The sequence below is a fragment of the Harpegnathos saltator genome, unplaced genomic scaffold (genome assembly GCF_003227715.2).
Source record: "Harpegnathos saltator strain DR-91 unplaced genomic scaffold, Hsal_v8.6 scaffold13, whole genome shotgun sequence".
Classification (NCBI taxonomy): Eukaryota; Metazoa; Arthropoda; class Insecta; order Hymenoptera; family Formicidae; genus Harpegnathos; species Harpegnathos saltator.
The window spans coordinates 35,673-51,114 of NW_020229906.1; the positions used below are offsets into that span (position 1 = coordinate 35,673).

Sequence of the window (15,442 nt, forward strand, 5' to 3'; positions counted from 1 at the left end):
GCGTCCGAATTTTAGCTGCGAGCAGCGAAATCGCGTGAGCGCGTTGCGTAGCGGCCGCGATCGGCACTAGTAGCTACGCGCGGGGCGCCGGCGGGACTACCGCGCGCTCGCCTGCGAGAAACCGACAGGAGCCAGGCCGTCCGCCACGCAGCATCGACTGCTCGACGATTATAATAATATGCATGTTGCAGCAACGTGAATGAATGTCGTTGCTTACACATTTCCGAACATTATACAATCTTTGTCCATTCAAACCTAATGTGCAATATTTCACAATACCATCGTTCACTACCGGAATTAAATAAACGAAATAAATCCTTCACTCGATTGCATCTTAAATACTATATATTGTATAACGCTACAATAACTACATTTGTTCATCCCACTACCCCCTTGTCAACATTATTATCGACATTACGCACCGCTTCACAACTTAACATTCGACAATCTGTCGCTCGATTCTACAAAGAACGCGATAATTCGATAGCACGGATGATCGATGACGACGAGACTTATTCAATGGAGCAAACACCGTGACTACTTTTCTCTCCAAGAGTCGTACTAACGCCAATGCCAAGCACCATACCGTATATGTTATTAACCGCTTCGACATAACATACCCTTCCAAACAACAAACAATTTTGTAATTCCGCACAGCTGACTCACATATACCGACGTGCACGACCCATCGTAATACCAATCGCATGCTGCTACATCCGCTCGATGCTCGATTCTGATCTCAACATCGCCGAATATCCGTCCAAATACACACGCTTGCATCTTTCCTAACGCTATTCGAACGCTATTGCGTAGTTACACACTGAAACTTGCCGCATGGGTGACTTTGATTGACCACTCTCTGTCTCTTCGTTCTCTCCCGTAGCTAATTGCCGCAAGGAATAATTTTACCGTCGCTCGCGGCTGCTCACGGCTGTTGCGATAATCGCGATAATCGCGATAAGCATGACAAATCTATCTACAGCATGACGATTACGATCAAAGTCACCCCATGCAATTGAAAGCGTTATTTCAGCCACTTACACACTATATACCCTGCCGTACTGTCTCGCAGATTTTGTTTCACGAGTCTCTCGTGCGAGTTCATACGACCTCGTGTCGCTTCTTTTCCTCTTCTTGTACATTATTGCATTAAAATTCTAATCATCTCCTCGATAGCGGTCCCCTCGACAAAGACACAATAGCCGTGTGATACTAACAGTAATTATTAACCGCTTCATATTACGTCGCTAATATTCAAATTACACGCCTCCGTTGCCACCAACCCAGCCCAACGAATAGACGACGATAAAATAGACAATAAGAATAATTCTGACGTGCAATATATTGTATATAATTACTTCGTGAATTTAACACTTGTTTGTATCGATCTCTCGCAAAGATTCACGCACGTACGATCAGCAACTATGGGAAAAAACGATACCATGATAACACGTGTGACAAGAATACACATAATTAGTTTCAGTTTAATTTCTCGCAGAAAACAGTCCGCGACACACAGTGCTCCAATGTTCGTCAACGTCAACTGAGAACAATGGAGTCTTCATACTCCTCCGCTTCTCTCAATTACGATATTTCCTCCCATCTCGCCTCTGTATCCTCCCATCTCGCAGACTTGCTCCCGTTGTGCTAGTCCTCGATCTTCGTCGAATCGGAGCCATTCGTATTATCCAACGTTACATTCGGCGTGTTCTCCTCTGCATCATCTTTGTCTCCCGAGGATATCAAATTTTTTAGAGACTTGCTGATGGAACCAGTAGAAGGAAATACGATAGAGTTACCTTTTCTGTCCTTACCTAATTGCCCGAGATTAAAGATAATGTTGGAAAGAGACTTGACGAAAGACTTCACAAAAGACTTCAGAGACTCATATCTGGCCTTCAAATTGTTCTCTACACTGCGCACTACAGCATTCATCATGTAGCCCATTATGTCCTCTGGCTTGCCCTGTAGCATACTTGTCGCGCCTCCGATCATATTCGTAAAATCGCCTACAGCCTTGCTATCCGTGACAATTGTGTCCTTCACACTCTCGCCCAGATTCTTCGTTGCCTCTTCCAGATTTCCTAATATCGGAACTTCAGGAACCAATCCAAAAATAGCCCTCTTCTTCATCAAGGTATAACCATTCGCACTCACAGCTACGCATACAACTACCTGATTTCATGAAACGACAATATATTTTTTTTTCATTCGTCCATTATTTCGTGCTTCACACGAATAGACTGAATAGTTCGATCCGTCTAATTTCAGTAATCACATTGTCGCAACGATTGCTTAGTTGCAACAACGGATCGATTACGGTTCTTAGAAACAAATTCTCGATTTCATAGATGATTTATATATATTTCATATATATAAATATATATGTATATATATATATATATATATATACGTGAGAGATATCGGACCATTCATATTCGTATTATTTATAAGTAAAAACTTACGAAGAGAGATATTGTTCTCGTCTGCATGTTTCCTTTCTCACTTGAAAACCAAACTTGTGCCAAACTTAACGAACCGTGTTATAATATAGTGTGAATTTTGCACCGTCGCTCTATATATCAACGAGTTGCTCCTCAATGACTTGGCATTCTCTTCTGGATCATGGGAAGTCGTTTATCATTTTGGCGAGTTATTGCGAAACTCGCATTCGTTTTAACGAGTGTGGTTTTGCGCACGCGTACGCACGCACGCACGATTTTATCACCGTCACACACGTAACAATCAACTATATCAACGCTACTAAATCCTACTGTTACATATACATTATAATAACGACAATGGATACACCACCGTCTCGCGTCTTGAATACACTGATGACGTTAATTTATTATACCGTAATTTAGAGTCCACATATGGTTTTAACGATTCTCCTCTTCTTCGCGGCAGACACGCGCGATGCTCGCATCGCGTTTTGATACTTTGTTATCCTTGTTATCGCGTGACGTGTAAATCTTTTTACTGAATGTCGCTCTTACAGTCCATTTTGTCGCCATCACACATCGTGAAAAAAAATGTAAGAAACACCACTATGGATGACAAAATACCGACTTGAATGACCCAAATGCTCGGCTCCAGCAAGACCCACCATCATAAACACCGAGCACATCAAATACTTCTCTCTTACATTTGTAATATTAAATAACAGATAGATAGAGAGAGAGAGAGAGAGAGAGAGAGAGAGAGAGAGAGAGAGAGAGAGAGAGAGAGAGAGAGAGAGAGAGAGAGAGAGAGAGAGAGAGAGAGTTTCACCTCGAAGATCGCTCTCAACACTATTAGTAAATGATGCCTCCTCTTGTGGCGCGAACATGTGATAGTAGCGCCACCAACAGTAAGAAATCAAGCACGTATATAAGGATCGCTATTACGATTTTCTTCACTTCGAACATGTTCCACGGCTCCTTGCGCATGCTTTGACACGGATTCATTGTAAATTAATCTGGCTAACAATGACGATTACTTGATCGATAAATAACCTTTTCATTGAAAGCAAAATAAAGTCAGGTTCGACTCAATATCGACTTGGAATTTTTCATAGACACTTTTTTTCATGGATGCAATAATACGTACATAATAGATTATTGTCGTTGAAAGTCTAATGAGAAATTGAAAACGTATCTTTCATATATGTAATAACAGGTATAAAGGAAAATATAACGAGACAATTTATGGCGAGAACAGTAACAACGAACACAAAATTTTTATTCATACGACCGTTCATCTCTCAGTGGCATATTTTTCTCATTCACATAGGTTATTTATCGCTTCGTACTTCTCTTCTCGTAATTCTCTCGAAATGTTCACCGCATTAATTTAACAGCCCGAAACGCTGTTTTCAGCGCTGTTTTACGGTAGTTAACGTACCGTGACCTTACGTACTCTGTACGTGTCATCAAACGATGGTCGAGAAATTAGTGTCGATTACTTTGCAACATTTTAGTGTCCTCATCCATTTAACTGCGCGACTAATTTTCGCTCGATCGTAAAGATCGAAGAACCAGACGAATTTTATCACGCGAGAATTAAAGCGCGTGCGATTTATTTCTATTCGCTATTCGCGACACAACTAACGATTTAAGTGTTTGTTGCCAGCGGTTAAACACCAGATTTATTTATCACTTCTCAGGATTCTAATCTTGCCCCAACGTGTCATGACGTTTCGTCAAAACATATATTTACTCTTATTAAATATCTTCCGATGTAATCTTATAGCGATAACATTTTATACGCGAATGTGCGCACGACTCATCATCGGAATAAAGTAACAACGTTATCTAAAATTAACACTAACTTCATAATACTTTTTACGATTGTGTGTGAGAGAACAAGAAAGAAAGTCATGTTTAATGCGCACATAATAAAATGTCGCGGCAATATCCGAGAGCGATATTAATGCGCACACCAACGGACACTTCTAACAATTTCCTTCAGCAGCATTCTTCGGAAACATCGAAAAATCGACAAACACATGTTCCATGTTTATGTATAGGCTAATATTCATATAGAGCGGTGTTCACATTCGAATTTCACATTTAAGACCCGTTTCCAGTTAATTTCCAAATGCTCTGTGGCCAATGGACCTGTTGTTTTCAATTAAACTGTAGCTAAAACTAAAACTCTAGTTGCTGCTTGTTGGAACCTTCTTCCTTTTCCCTTCGACGCTAAGTTATAAAGTATGTTCGTTTCGTTCCAAATTGCAAAAAAACGTGCAATCTACTACAACAGCTAAGAGGAATAACAAGAATAATCCCAATGAAATAAATAGAATTTGAGAGTAAACTTAAAACGAGATACTAACTGTAAAAGACCTGACTATAAATATTGTTCTTTCTTAATTATATAACTTCAGCCAGGATGGAGAACATGTCGATGTGAATCCGTAATCGTTGAGAGAATCAACGAACCAGTCGATGATGATCGCAATAATGGTGACTCGCGTATCGGTGGTGCCTGTGAGTAAAGCTTCTCGAGTGTTTCCGTTTTTGTCTGGCGGCCATTTGTTGCCTATAGACGAAGAGCGGTCTGAAGACCTTGGCATCCTGCGTCTGCATGTCCTCCGCCTCGTTCGCGACTTTCTCTTCGACCTTGTTCTCGAGTCCGAGTTCACGAACGGATCTCCTGACCCTGGCTTCGACCTTCTCGTTCGATATTAATCTCGTGGACTGCCGATCCACGGTTGCTACCAAAGGCATTCTCTCGATGAAACCATTGGTCGCTACTTTGTCCTTTGGCATTCCATAGACTTCCACCTGCGAGCAATACGGCGTTTTAATTTTGTTAATCGCCATTCGTCGCACTCGTCGCTCAGTATAAAATAATTCTCCGTAAGAATCGTTAATCGAGGCCAATGGTGCAAAAATTAATATTTATGAAATGCATTTATGTATTTCTATGTATTTTATATAAATTTCATGCACCTGCAACATATAAATATATGTGCATGTGCGAGCGTGCGTGTGTGTGTGTGTGTGTATTATAATCAGGAATCCGGACCGAAATAAAATTTCGGTCCGGTTACGGTTACAACAAGATATCCAACAAGATATTTCGTAACGGTTCTCAATTTCGGTTTAGGTCCGGTTAGGCATAACGGGATCTAGAACCATTTAAAATAACGGTTTTTTCAAAATTATTCTTTATTTATTTTATATTATTTTTTATTTGAAATTATTATTTAAAATTATATTATAAAATTATTATTTAAAATTATTTTATATCATCTTTTATTTGAAATTATTTCTCATTTATTTTATATTATAAATATTTATTTTTTGTCAATAACAATATTACATGTAATATTACATGTAATATATAAACGAATTTTCTTCACAAAAATATTTAAGCGGCGTCATTTTTTTATCAATTTTAACCACCGTTAATGATTTCGATTTGGTGCACTTTTACTTGGTAATTGCTTCCTCTGTTTTTGAGGTTTTTGTGGTAACGTCGTAGCTATATCTGTTTCCAACGTGCATTTTGCTTGCTTTATTTTCTGAGATTGAGATCACAAAATATGAAATTATCTATTTTTATTTTATCCTTGTAATTAATATATACGTAATAAAAAAGCTACGCAATGCCGTTAACGACACTGACGACTGTCGGAAGTCCACAGTAACGGAACGGAAAGAGGCCTCGAACGTAATTACTGTAGTACGTTGATCGCGGTGTGAATTTTCTAATAAATAATCGGCGGCAGCGACACACGGGGGGGGGGCTGTTGTAGAAACCGAGAAAGGACCGAAAATCGAAAATATTTTTATCGGTCCGGTATCGGTTTCGGTCTATTTGATTCTATAACATTTCGATTAGGTTATGGTTACGATTTGAGCATAAAAATCGGTTTCGAAACGATTATATCGGTTCGGATCCCTGATTATATAGTTTATACATTTATAATTGTGCAGAGTTATATATTGAGCAGTATAATAAGTTAAATGCAGATTTTTCAGATAAAATGAAACGATTCTACTTCCACATACTTGGTCATAATTTCACGAAACAATGTACGAGCCGTTTTAATTCACAATCTTCCGCAAAGGAAAGATTCTGCAAGTATATATCAATATCCGCGTAAACCTCGTAAAGGACAAGCCATTCATCGATAGTGAACATTTACCAATCGACCAATCTTTGGAGCGTCGTTGATTCCATCATCCTCCACGTGCATCCTCTCGATAACACCATTATCTTGCAGACGTTTCCTCGGCAGACCGTACGCGCGAATGCCCGGTTTGTCCTCCTCGGAATCCAAGCGAATCCGTCGTACCTCGTCGTCTGATCTACTTTGATTACGAATCTGCGGTCGTTTGCCGTTATCCAGGGATTTACGCGATCGTGTAAAATCAGTCTCGCCGATTACCGATTGATCGGTGAAACTCGATGTTACGTTTACGTGCTGCCAGACACGTGCCTCGCTTATTAAATTCAACGAGACAACCGCCAGTAGAAGTAGCTGGAGAATAAACGAACGATGACAACTGAGAGCGAGAAAGAACGATAGCGTCATTTAACGATAGCGTCTGCATTCCCTTTGTATGTACTTCTATACTCCTTATCATCGGTCGAAACGTTTCACGCTGCGCAATACTGCGGAATACGCGCGGACAAGCGCGATTATCGCCCGCGGTTTGCCGCAATAGCAGTCTTAATCTTAATCACGCTTCGGTAAAAACGCGAAAGATTACGCGCTTCCTATGCATTCTAATGAATACCGTTCCCCCCCGCGACTTTAGGGGGGGAAAAACCATTTTCACAAGATCCGTTGATAAAAGTACGTTTTCCAGTCACATTCAGTTGGAATGCAGAATGTTTCGGCCAATCATCGGCTCATCATCGAAAACATCCGAAACAATCAAGTGGGATCAATCACTGGCGTTTTCGCTCTTTATAACGATCGATAAAAAGCGAAGCTTAAACACTTAAACATTTGCAATTCAGGAAATAGTATTAACAAAAGCAAATGCGTGTGTAAATTATTCGAGCCGCACTTTACGCAAGACGGAAAATTGAGATATGTTCGATGCGAAATATTTCTTTCCGATAATCAGCAGTCGTGGTTTCAAAAACAGTTTTGTGACAGTGATAAAAGTTATTTGTTTTCTTCGCTGTAAAAAGAACTGACGACTGACAAGAGAAGGGAGAAAAAAGACAGGTTTTAATGAGAGAGACTAATGCAATTAAGAGAGAGAGAGAGAGAAATTAAGAGAGCGGACTTAATGGGAAATTAGAGTAAAATATGAGAAAGTTTACAAGCGAGTAAATTTAATAAAAAAAAAAAAGAAAAGGAGAAGAAAAAATGATACCGACACAAAAGGCAAACAATGACTTTTACGTTCGATCCTTACCATCGATACCGCTGATTTCATCGCGCGCTGATTCCTTCTCTTCCTATAACGTATATCCTGTTCAGCTCGCCGGCTCTCAGCTGCTCGGGCTCTTAGACAGCGTTTGAAGGAAAAGATTGACCGCGCATCGGTTATATACGTAAGCTACGGGTTGCGATCTCGAGGAGGGCAATTAAGCCACGCTCACACACGAGCGAGTCCGTGATATGCAAATTCGTTGTAGAGCGAGAAACCGCTCTCGTTCCCGGTAAAAGAGCGAGCCTGCGAGACTGCAGGTAATGAGTCATCTTCGTTAGCTTCATTAGCCAATCGTTGAAGGAACTCGAAAACTCGCAATGCTCCTTTTCATCGCCGCTCTCAAACGGGATGAGAGCTCGGGTGAGAGCTCTCTTTACAGAGAAGGAGAAAAAAGGCGTGTCGGGTCCAACGGACCCTTTCGGGAGTCTCCCGCCTTCGGTGGAACGATGACCGGAAGAATGCTTGCGTTCGCGCACGGTATCTCCTGAACCGGTATCCGACCTGAACGTGATTCGAGATCAAATCGACGTTGTTTCTGCCCTTGACGATCGACGGTGAATTCCAACAGGTGTTAAACGCCTATTCACCGACCGCGAAACTGACACACGCACGCACGACTACTCACACTACTCACACGTATGTGCGATTAACTTTCCCACTCATCTAATACCAAATGATTCGCGCGACAGTGTTTCTCATTACGAAAATTTCCGTTCTGAAAAGTCCGAGGAAGTCACTCTGAAAATATTTTCGCGTATTTCGCGTAACCTTTTAGTACGAAAATTAGCCCACGGGGAAAACACCGTTCTAAATTGCTCTGTAACTGATTGATCGAACAAAATCGTCTCAATCTACATACATCTTTTTCTTACTTCCCGCAATGTTGACGAAATCTTTGCGCTCTTTCAATTCACGTCATTCAGTCTCAATCGACTCTGATTACTCAATTATTCCCGGGAAGCGCGTTCATTACGCTTCATTACCCTCAACCGCTCCCTCAAAAGTTTCCGCAGTTTTGCTGCAGATAGTCGATAGACAACCGCTGCGTTACACCGCATGAACGGGTAGATGGAAGAACGAGTGACTAACCGCTTTTCCCCCGAAGGCGAATTAATGATGACACGTTTACTATACAGTCTATACAGTAATTTCTACCATCGCGCGTTCCCGTTAAGCGCGATCAATGATCGTTCACCGAACGATTCGCCTAACGCGATGAGAGCGCGAGTGATGATGGAGTCTTATTACCGTTGACTCTAATGTTGAGGACTAATGTCACCGCCGAATGTGTATCGTATATCACACATTAGATCTCTCGCGTATCGCAGATACGCGCCACGTTGCGAACGTACGTTGCGCAGCGACACCGTTGCAGCTACACCACATGGATAGAGCCACATGACGTCGCGCAGATGGAGATTCTTTAGAACTGTTGCTCCAATGCGATATTAGAGCAATTCGTAGTCGGTTGCACACAGTCGACTACTGCAGCGGCTGCTGCTGTCGTTAATGTGCTGGCGTTCGGAATAATCGCAACTAACCGAACTACTACGAAGCGTTTATTTCACATCGGCACCGGCACCGCCGTCGACTGAGAATCGTCCGATCGAATGAGAAGACGCGCGAATCTCCGATACGTCAAGTCGTCTACCGTTGTCCACCGTTTACGAGATAAATAATCGTCGCCGCGTGTACCTGCGTACACGCGTGTGCTACGTACTTCCGCTGCTATAAAGGAAAAAGAAGCCGAATGAAAAGAAGAAAGAGAAAGAGCATAATACAAAATACGTAATATGCAGCAATATGTTTGTCTACGACAAACCGGAGAAATACATTCTTTCTCCGGGACTATCGATCTTGACTCTAGATTTGTGACGCACCACCGAGTCAATCAGAGTCGACGATAACAAATATAATTATAGACGCTGCACTGTTCGGCGTAGAAACGTAGTTCGGGAGACGAGAAGGAGATGACGCAAGACGCAAAGAAACACGGACTTTCGGCATGCATAATCTCCGAAACTTTATCATTTTTTTATCATTTAGTAATTTTTTTATTTCGACCGAAATATCATTATTTGTAGCAACGAATTAAGATAGGACTTTCATCATTAAAAATATTCACTCAGTATCTCCCTTTTTCTCCTCGCTACTTAACTTCATTTTAGTATCAACGGAAGATCGAGATATTATTATACGTAGCAGCGAGAACTAACCGCGAGAAATTTATCTTTTCGATAGACAATTCACCGTTCCGTCAGTTAACGCCATTGTTGGTAAATTGTTAGTAATAATCGTTAGGAGTATCGGGAATATCGATAACCGCGTCTCGGATAAGGATTGTACGAATTGTATCTTCGGTAAGACAATCTTCGGTAGTCGCTGTCGGTGCCACGGCGCCAAGATCTCCGCTGTTCTTCCTGTCGGAGACGGAAGAGCGGTCTGAAGGCGATATGCGCCGCGGTGTCCATGTCGCGTGAATCTTTGGGATAGTCGACGTCCGCATCCGAGGTCCAGAAGAGCGGCGTTACAATATCGACACGTGGCACTGCGACCGGAAGAGAAATTTCAGGTCGAACGTCGCTCACGTATTGATTCTCCGTCGTAGCTGACTCGTACAGCAGCGGTGTCTGCACAAAGAGAGAGAGAGAGAGAGAGAGAGAGAGAGAGAGAGAGAGAGAGAGAGAAGATAAAAATCGTAAATTCTCAGCAAAAGATTTCAAATGAAATTTAAAATAAGACGAGACGAAGCTTACAGATTGACGGACTGAAAGTGAAACGATTGTAAAATTATCAACAAGACATTACCAACTTATGATGCTTGATGAAATAAAAGAGATTTACCTGCGCATCGGACGACATGAGTCGCCAATAATCAGGATCCACGCTCCAGGAGTTCCCGTCGATGTAATCCTGAACATTTCGTTGTATCTCGTCGCGCTCGTTCTCCAGCAGGTCCATTCGACTTTCCGAAATATCATCCGCCTGTGACAACGCCGCCGCAATCGGAACATCGACTTTATCGTCAGAGATTTTCGCAGGATCAAACAGCGCGATGATCGGCACTGATATTGTGGTCGATGCACGATGGTGTTGATCCTGATAGTACGCCGGACGCTTCATTTCCTTCCGCGGATCCGGCATGAGATGGAGGGGCGTCTCTCGCGACGTTTTATCGTCGTCGACAGGGAGATACGGTTTACGTGTGGTCTCAGAAAGCTCGTCTAACGTTTCATAGATACCGACGCGCTGTGACGTGTCAGCCGGATTATTTTCATTTCCCTGCAAAATCGTTTATCAAAATCATGAGCAACCGCGGCATGCGATGGGATAGGCTTTGTCGTACCAATCACGTGGAAATAACGAATTGAATTTAATTTAATTTGCGCTAATATTTTCTCTAATAATTATATTTAATTTAATAATTCACGCGCGCACAAGTCGCGCATTTACAGATCAAGATATGTCATTCAATATATATATATATATATATATATATATATATATATATATATATATAAAATGTCTGAATCGATTTCTTGCCTACATAAAATTCCTTCTCGCCGTCCGTGTCCATGGTGAACGGTCGCGTGTCTGCGAATGCTGAATCGTCTCTTTCCTCGTTTGCACCTCCCGTGATGTTTTTCCTCACATCCTCCAGATTTGTCACCGGGACCACGAGAACTTGCTCGCTTTGCGACATCACCTTGAAGAGCGACAAACGCGATCTTTACCTTTTCCTTTCCTTCCTAAACCGCCGAAAAACTGCCGACTCGACTTACAATTTGCGACAAATTGCATGACGCAGCTCCGACGCAGCGCGAGCTTACGTAATTCCTTTCGGCAGCCGGTTCATACTTCCGCGCAGTTATTACATAAACTCGATTAATCAGATTCCGACGTGACCATTGCTGATGAAAGCTAACACAGTAGTACTAATCGTCTTAATCGTTAACAAGTATCGTCTATTCGACGACGACGACATTTAGCTACTTAATATCTCAAACGTCGTTTCTCGTGACGCAAAATGATTGACGTGGCGCAAATGTCGAATTAATGTTCGCGAGTGATCGGACGCGAAGAACGAACTACGAAGAGGATATAAAACCTTGCGCGCGCGAACCTTGGTAGGTGCGGTGGCAGGCATGATGAAAATCCTCTTCTTCACCACCAAGCCTTCCAAGGAGCCATTGCCGACCGTATTTTGCACGGCATCCTGCACCACCGGGTCTTGCACGATGACGGCCAACGTGTCATTCGTCGTCCGTGGTTCCGTTGGCAGCAGATTCGCCGCATCTTCGTAATCGATAGGGTGCGCGCTCGACCGCGTTACCGCGAGCAGCGAAAGGTAAATGATAAAAAGCATAACTCGTCCCGTGCCAAACTATAAAAGCCAAACGATTAAATGGCGATTTATCCGGTACAGGTCAGGATTTATCGGATGCAGGATCTCTCCCGAATATTCTCGACTGGCAGAACGCTCGTTAGAACGAAATTGCGACGCATTTGCGCTACTACTAGTCGGAACGGATTCTATATTAGGAATTTGAATTTCGATTTAAAAGAAAAATTTTATATACACACACATACATATATGTATACATATAATTTTTTCCTCGCACAGTTTTCCACAACTCTATGACCTTAGCGAGAGTTAGCTTTCCGAAATAACAGACTCGATCGTTCGTGGTCGGTGAATGTTCGTGACTATATAAGCGTGGCGACATCCACATCGTGTTAATTGCTTACGTGAAAAGCGGATTTTCCAAACGTCACGTTTATCTAATCTACTGGCAAAATATGTAAACGTACCGAAGAATCGTATCCCATCGTTTCGCAATGGTAAAAATTGCGACGTTCCTCTCGGACTGCCCCGACGACCGGACTGTGCAGTCGCAATGATGATTTCCCAGCTCTGTCAAGGTATAACGGGCCGTACCGGCTTTATACGAGGTGCTGACAGAATTATCGCTAGCCCGCTAATACGCGTGAGTATAATAAAGCTCGCGTATAAACCGATGTCTCTGTCGAATGCTGCGAATCGTGAGGGAGCATTCCTCCTTCAATTGTCGATCATGCCGTCACATCGCTCTCGCGAAAAAAATCACGTTAATTCGCATCTTCTTTTCGCGAGACGAGAAACACTGCACGACGATGATCAGGCTCGTTCAAGAGACTCGTCCGTTTTCGACGTCAGTCAGAAAAAACATCGGTCCTTCGGTCTGCCCCGTTCACTTCCGCTTTCCCCTCAGAACGGAGCAACGTCGGACTAGCAACGTCGTCGACTAGTACCGTTCGACCGAGAACACTCTCGGAGTAATATTTTACTTATCGTTTAGCGCACTCCTAACAATACTCACCGAGACCCGGTGCGAGATTTAGCGAGTAGCTTTTAGCTTAGCAGCGAATCCCGAATAACAAGCTATAAAAGAGCCGCTCCGACTTCCCGAGTCGCTAGTCGGCAACGGAAAATTAGATCCCTTGCGCCAGTTGGGAGATACGCGGACTGCGGAAAATGGCACGTCTCGGAAGCCTCTTCCGCCTCGGAAGCGTGCTGCTGCTTTGCTCGTTCGCAATCCTGACGGGATTGGTGTTCTCGGTTCCGTCGGCGTCGACCACTGACACTCCGAAGATTAAAGACGCGGCGCGTCGGATCGTGGATCCGTTCAAGTCGGGTAACACGGAGAACGATCCGGACTGCCGTTGGATGCACGTCGATCATCTGAAGGACGTAGATCCTCACACTGAGAAGGAACACACGAAGGATTCACACACATCTCGCTTTGAGGAGGGATCGGTCGAAGACGCGCGACCTTCGAGGCATACTGGAGACCGTCGCGAAGGCGATGTTCCTCGACCGAGTTATTTGCGAGAAACGGCTGTAGATTTATCGTTGCCCGATATGTCAGCGGTCCCCGGTCCGATATCGGCTCGCACGGCCAACCAGGCTGAAGGAAGAGCTCGGGATTATGGAAATCCCGCGTCCTCGTCGATCAGAAACACTCCCGAGGATGATGTCGAACGTAGAAGCATCGATTCGTCGCGACGACGGGACGCCAATTTCGAAGAGGATATCGAGCTAGCCGAAGATAGGTATCGATCGCAGTATCCTTACTGGTACCAACGGCAATACCCGAATCAACGATACCGGGTGAATGACAAGAGGGGTCCCTATCGAAACTATTTGAGATATCCTGTATTCCCGGGGAGATAAATTTCTGAGAGAGACTCGACTCTCTCTCTCTCTCTCTCTCTCTCTCTCTCTCTCTCTCTCTCTCTCAATAATGTAAGAGCGATATGATGTATATAAATTGAAACATTGAAGTAGTGTTACTATTAATCGGTGTTTACTGAGTATGATAGATTTGCGTAGTCTGGACGATAGATCTTGGAGAGTGTAGATATAAAAGAGGTGGACACACACACACACACACGCACGCACGCACGCACACGTGTGTAAAATATAAAAAGCGATTTTTTTTTATGCACTCCAAAAACGCTTGCGAATAAATCCTTGTAGATGAATAATAAAACGACAAATGCATGCATATATGATCGCAATGTTATTTATTTATAAAACTCCACATGCACATATGTAACTTGGACATTTTATTGCAGACGTCGCTGCATCATCAATATAACGCTCTCTCCTGTACACTTGACCTGTCCACTTCTTGTGTGATTATCAATTAATCCGAGATTGCTCGCGTCGTTCTACGTAGCTTTGATTGGCCACGTAGTTCTGGTGGACGGCTTTCGGTTGCTAAGGTTAACGCTGAATTATCTATCAATTAAAATAACTAAAATAACTAAAATAACTAAAATAACTAAAAAATATTTGACTTATCTCTTTATTTAATAGCAATCGAACAAACATTTACATATATAATGCATACGCATTGTTCTTTGATTCTTCCTTGATTCGAGCCTAACCATCGATTTATGTAGACTTTAATCTGGGGTTGATCGGTCAATCGATCCGACTCGAGATCACCGCTTATGAAAGATCGTAAGGTTAGGTCGTAATCGCAAGGATAGACGAGTGCATCTTTGGTCTCTTGCCCCGGTCGCTTCCTGGAATTTCTCCGGAATTTCGATGTCGTTAAAGATTTTAAGATTTCGTCGAGTCAGTAAGTTTGCTTCGCGCTCGTTTATGTCCGTCGAAGTAACAAGGACCGCAATCTCTTATTTAAGAACACGTGTCCAGTAATTTACCAACGAGTTCAACACCCCTGTGCTGTACGATCGATGGTACAATATATCTTCTAGTCAACCCTATTCGTCCGTTCGCTCGCCACGGAAGCCATCGACGGCCCATTCCACTTTCCCTCCCTCTCCTTTGCACGCTAGTACTAGGATACGCCTCTAGGATAGTAAGTTCCTGTTTCGATGAGGCGGCCTTGTTTCACGCCCGAAAGTTTCGCACTCGTTCGAGTGCTTCCGCTTCGTCGTTTATGAGCTGGAGGATTCCGTTCGTCGTCGCCGAGACGATCGGCGACGTTCGTTCTCTTCGATCGGATAAAATTTCAACTTGCCCCTCCTTCCATTGAATTTTA

General features: G+C 43.0%; 4 protein-coding genes across 6 annotated transcripts; 1 reads left to right on the top strand and 3 right to left on the bottom strand.

Annotated features, from left to right (window-relative positions):
* Positions 1 to 327: 327 nt before the first annotated feature.
* Positions 328 to 3,180, bottom strand: LOC105183782 (uncharacterized). Of its 3 annotated transcripts, none has more exons than XM_011142138.3 (3): positions 2,466 to 3,179; positions 1,815 to 2,175; positions 328 to 1,730 (listed from the first exon to the last, which is right to left on the bottom strand). In XM_011142138.3, exons 1-3 carry the CDS (start codon positions 2,490 to 2,492, stop codon positions 1,648 to 1,650), a joined length of 471 nt encoding a protein of 156 aa, XP_011140440.1. In that variant the 5' UTR covers positions 2,493 to 3,179; the 3' UTR covers positions 328 to 1,647. The 3 variants fall into 3 exon arrangements, with proteins under 3 accessions (XP_011140440.1, XP_011140441.1, XP_011140439.1); XM_011142139.3 differs by having other exon boundaries at positions 328 to 1,724; positions 2,466 to 3,177; XM_011142137.3 differs by having other exon boundaries at positions 328 to 2,175; positions 2,466 to 3,180.
* Positions 3,181 to 3,710: 530 nt separating this feature from the next.
* On the bottom strand, positions 3,711 to 8,141 carry LOC105183781 (uncharacterized). Its single transcript, XM_011142136.3, has 3 exons — positions 7,869 to 8,141; positions 6,641 to 6,976; positions 3,711 to 5,270 (listed from the first exon to the last, which is right to left on the bottom strand). Exons 1-3 carry the CDS (start codon positions 7,887 to 7,889, stop codon positions 4,917 to 4,919), a joined length of 711 nt encoding a protein of 236 aa, XP_011140438.1. The 5' UTR covers positions 7,890 to 8,141; the 3' UTR covers positions 3,711 to 4,916.
* Positions 8,142 to 9,824: 1,683 nt separating this feature from the next.
* Positions 9,825 to 13,253, bottom strand: LOC105183780 (uncharacterized). The gene is made up of 5 exons (XM_011142135.3): positions 12,699 to 13,253; positions 12,010 to 12,270; positions 11,434 to 11,592; positions 10,731 to 11,168; positions 9,825 to 10,516 (listed from the first exon to the last, which is right to left on the bottom strand). Exons 1-5 carry the CDS (start codon positions 12,714 to 12,716, stop codon positions 10,184 to 10,186), a joined length of 1,209 nt encoding a protein of 402 aa, XP_011140437.1. The 5' UTR covers positions 12,717 to 13,253; the 3' UTR covers positions 9,825 to 10,183.
* Positions 13,254 to 13,324: 71 nt separating this feature from the next.
* LOC105183778 (uncharacterized) lies at positions 13,325 to 14,836 on the top strand. The gene has a single exon (XM_011142133.3). It carries the CDS (start codon positions 13,402 to 13,404, stop codon positions 14,098 to 14,100), a length of 699 nt encoding a protein of 232 aa, XP_011140435.1. The 5' UTR covers positions 13,325 to 13,401; the 3' UTR covers positions 14,101 to 14,836.
* Positions 14,837 to 15,442: the final 606 nt, after the last annotated feature.

Bases quoted from the DNA above. Each gene is read 5' to 3' on its own strand.
- LOC105183780 (XM_011142135.3), bottom strand. The intron at 11,593-12,009 runs GTTCGCGCGCGC...TCGCTCTTCAAG, and splicing joins CTGCCACCGCACCTACCAAG to GTGATGTCGCAAAGCGAGCA. The intron at 11,169-11,433 runs GTAGGCAAGAAA...ACGATTTTGCAG, and splicing joins ACGGCGAGAAGGAATTTTAT to GGAAATGAAAATAATCCGGC.
- LOC105183781 (XM_011142136.3), bottom strand. From the start codon at position 7,889: ATGAAATCAGCGGTATCGATG. The intron at 6,977-7,868 runs GTAAGGATCGAA...TTTATTCTCCAG, and splicing joins TGAAATCAGCGGTATCGATG to CTACTTCTACTGGCGGTTGT. The intron at 5,271-6,640 runs GTAAATGTTCAC...TATTGCTCGCAG, and splicing joins CTCCAAAGATTGGTCGATTG to GTGGAAGTCTATGGAATGCC.
- LOC105183778 (XM_011142133.3), top strand. From the start codon at position 13,402: ATGGCACGTCTCGGAAGCCTCTTCCGCCTCGGAAGCGTGCTGCTGCTT.
- LOC105183782 (XM_011142137.3), bottom strand. From the start codon at position 2,492: ATGCAGACGAGAACAATATCTCTCTTC. The intron at 2,176-2,465 runs GTAAGTTTTTAC...TCATGAAATCAG, and splicing joins CGAGAACAATATCTCTCTTC to GTAGTTGTATGCGTAGCTGT.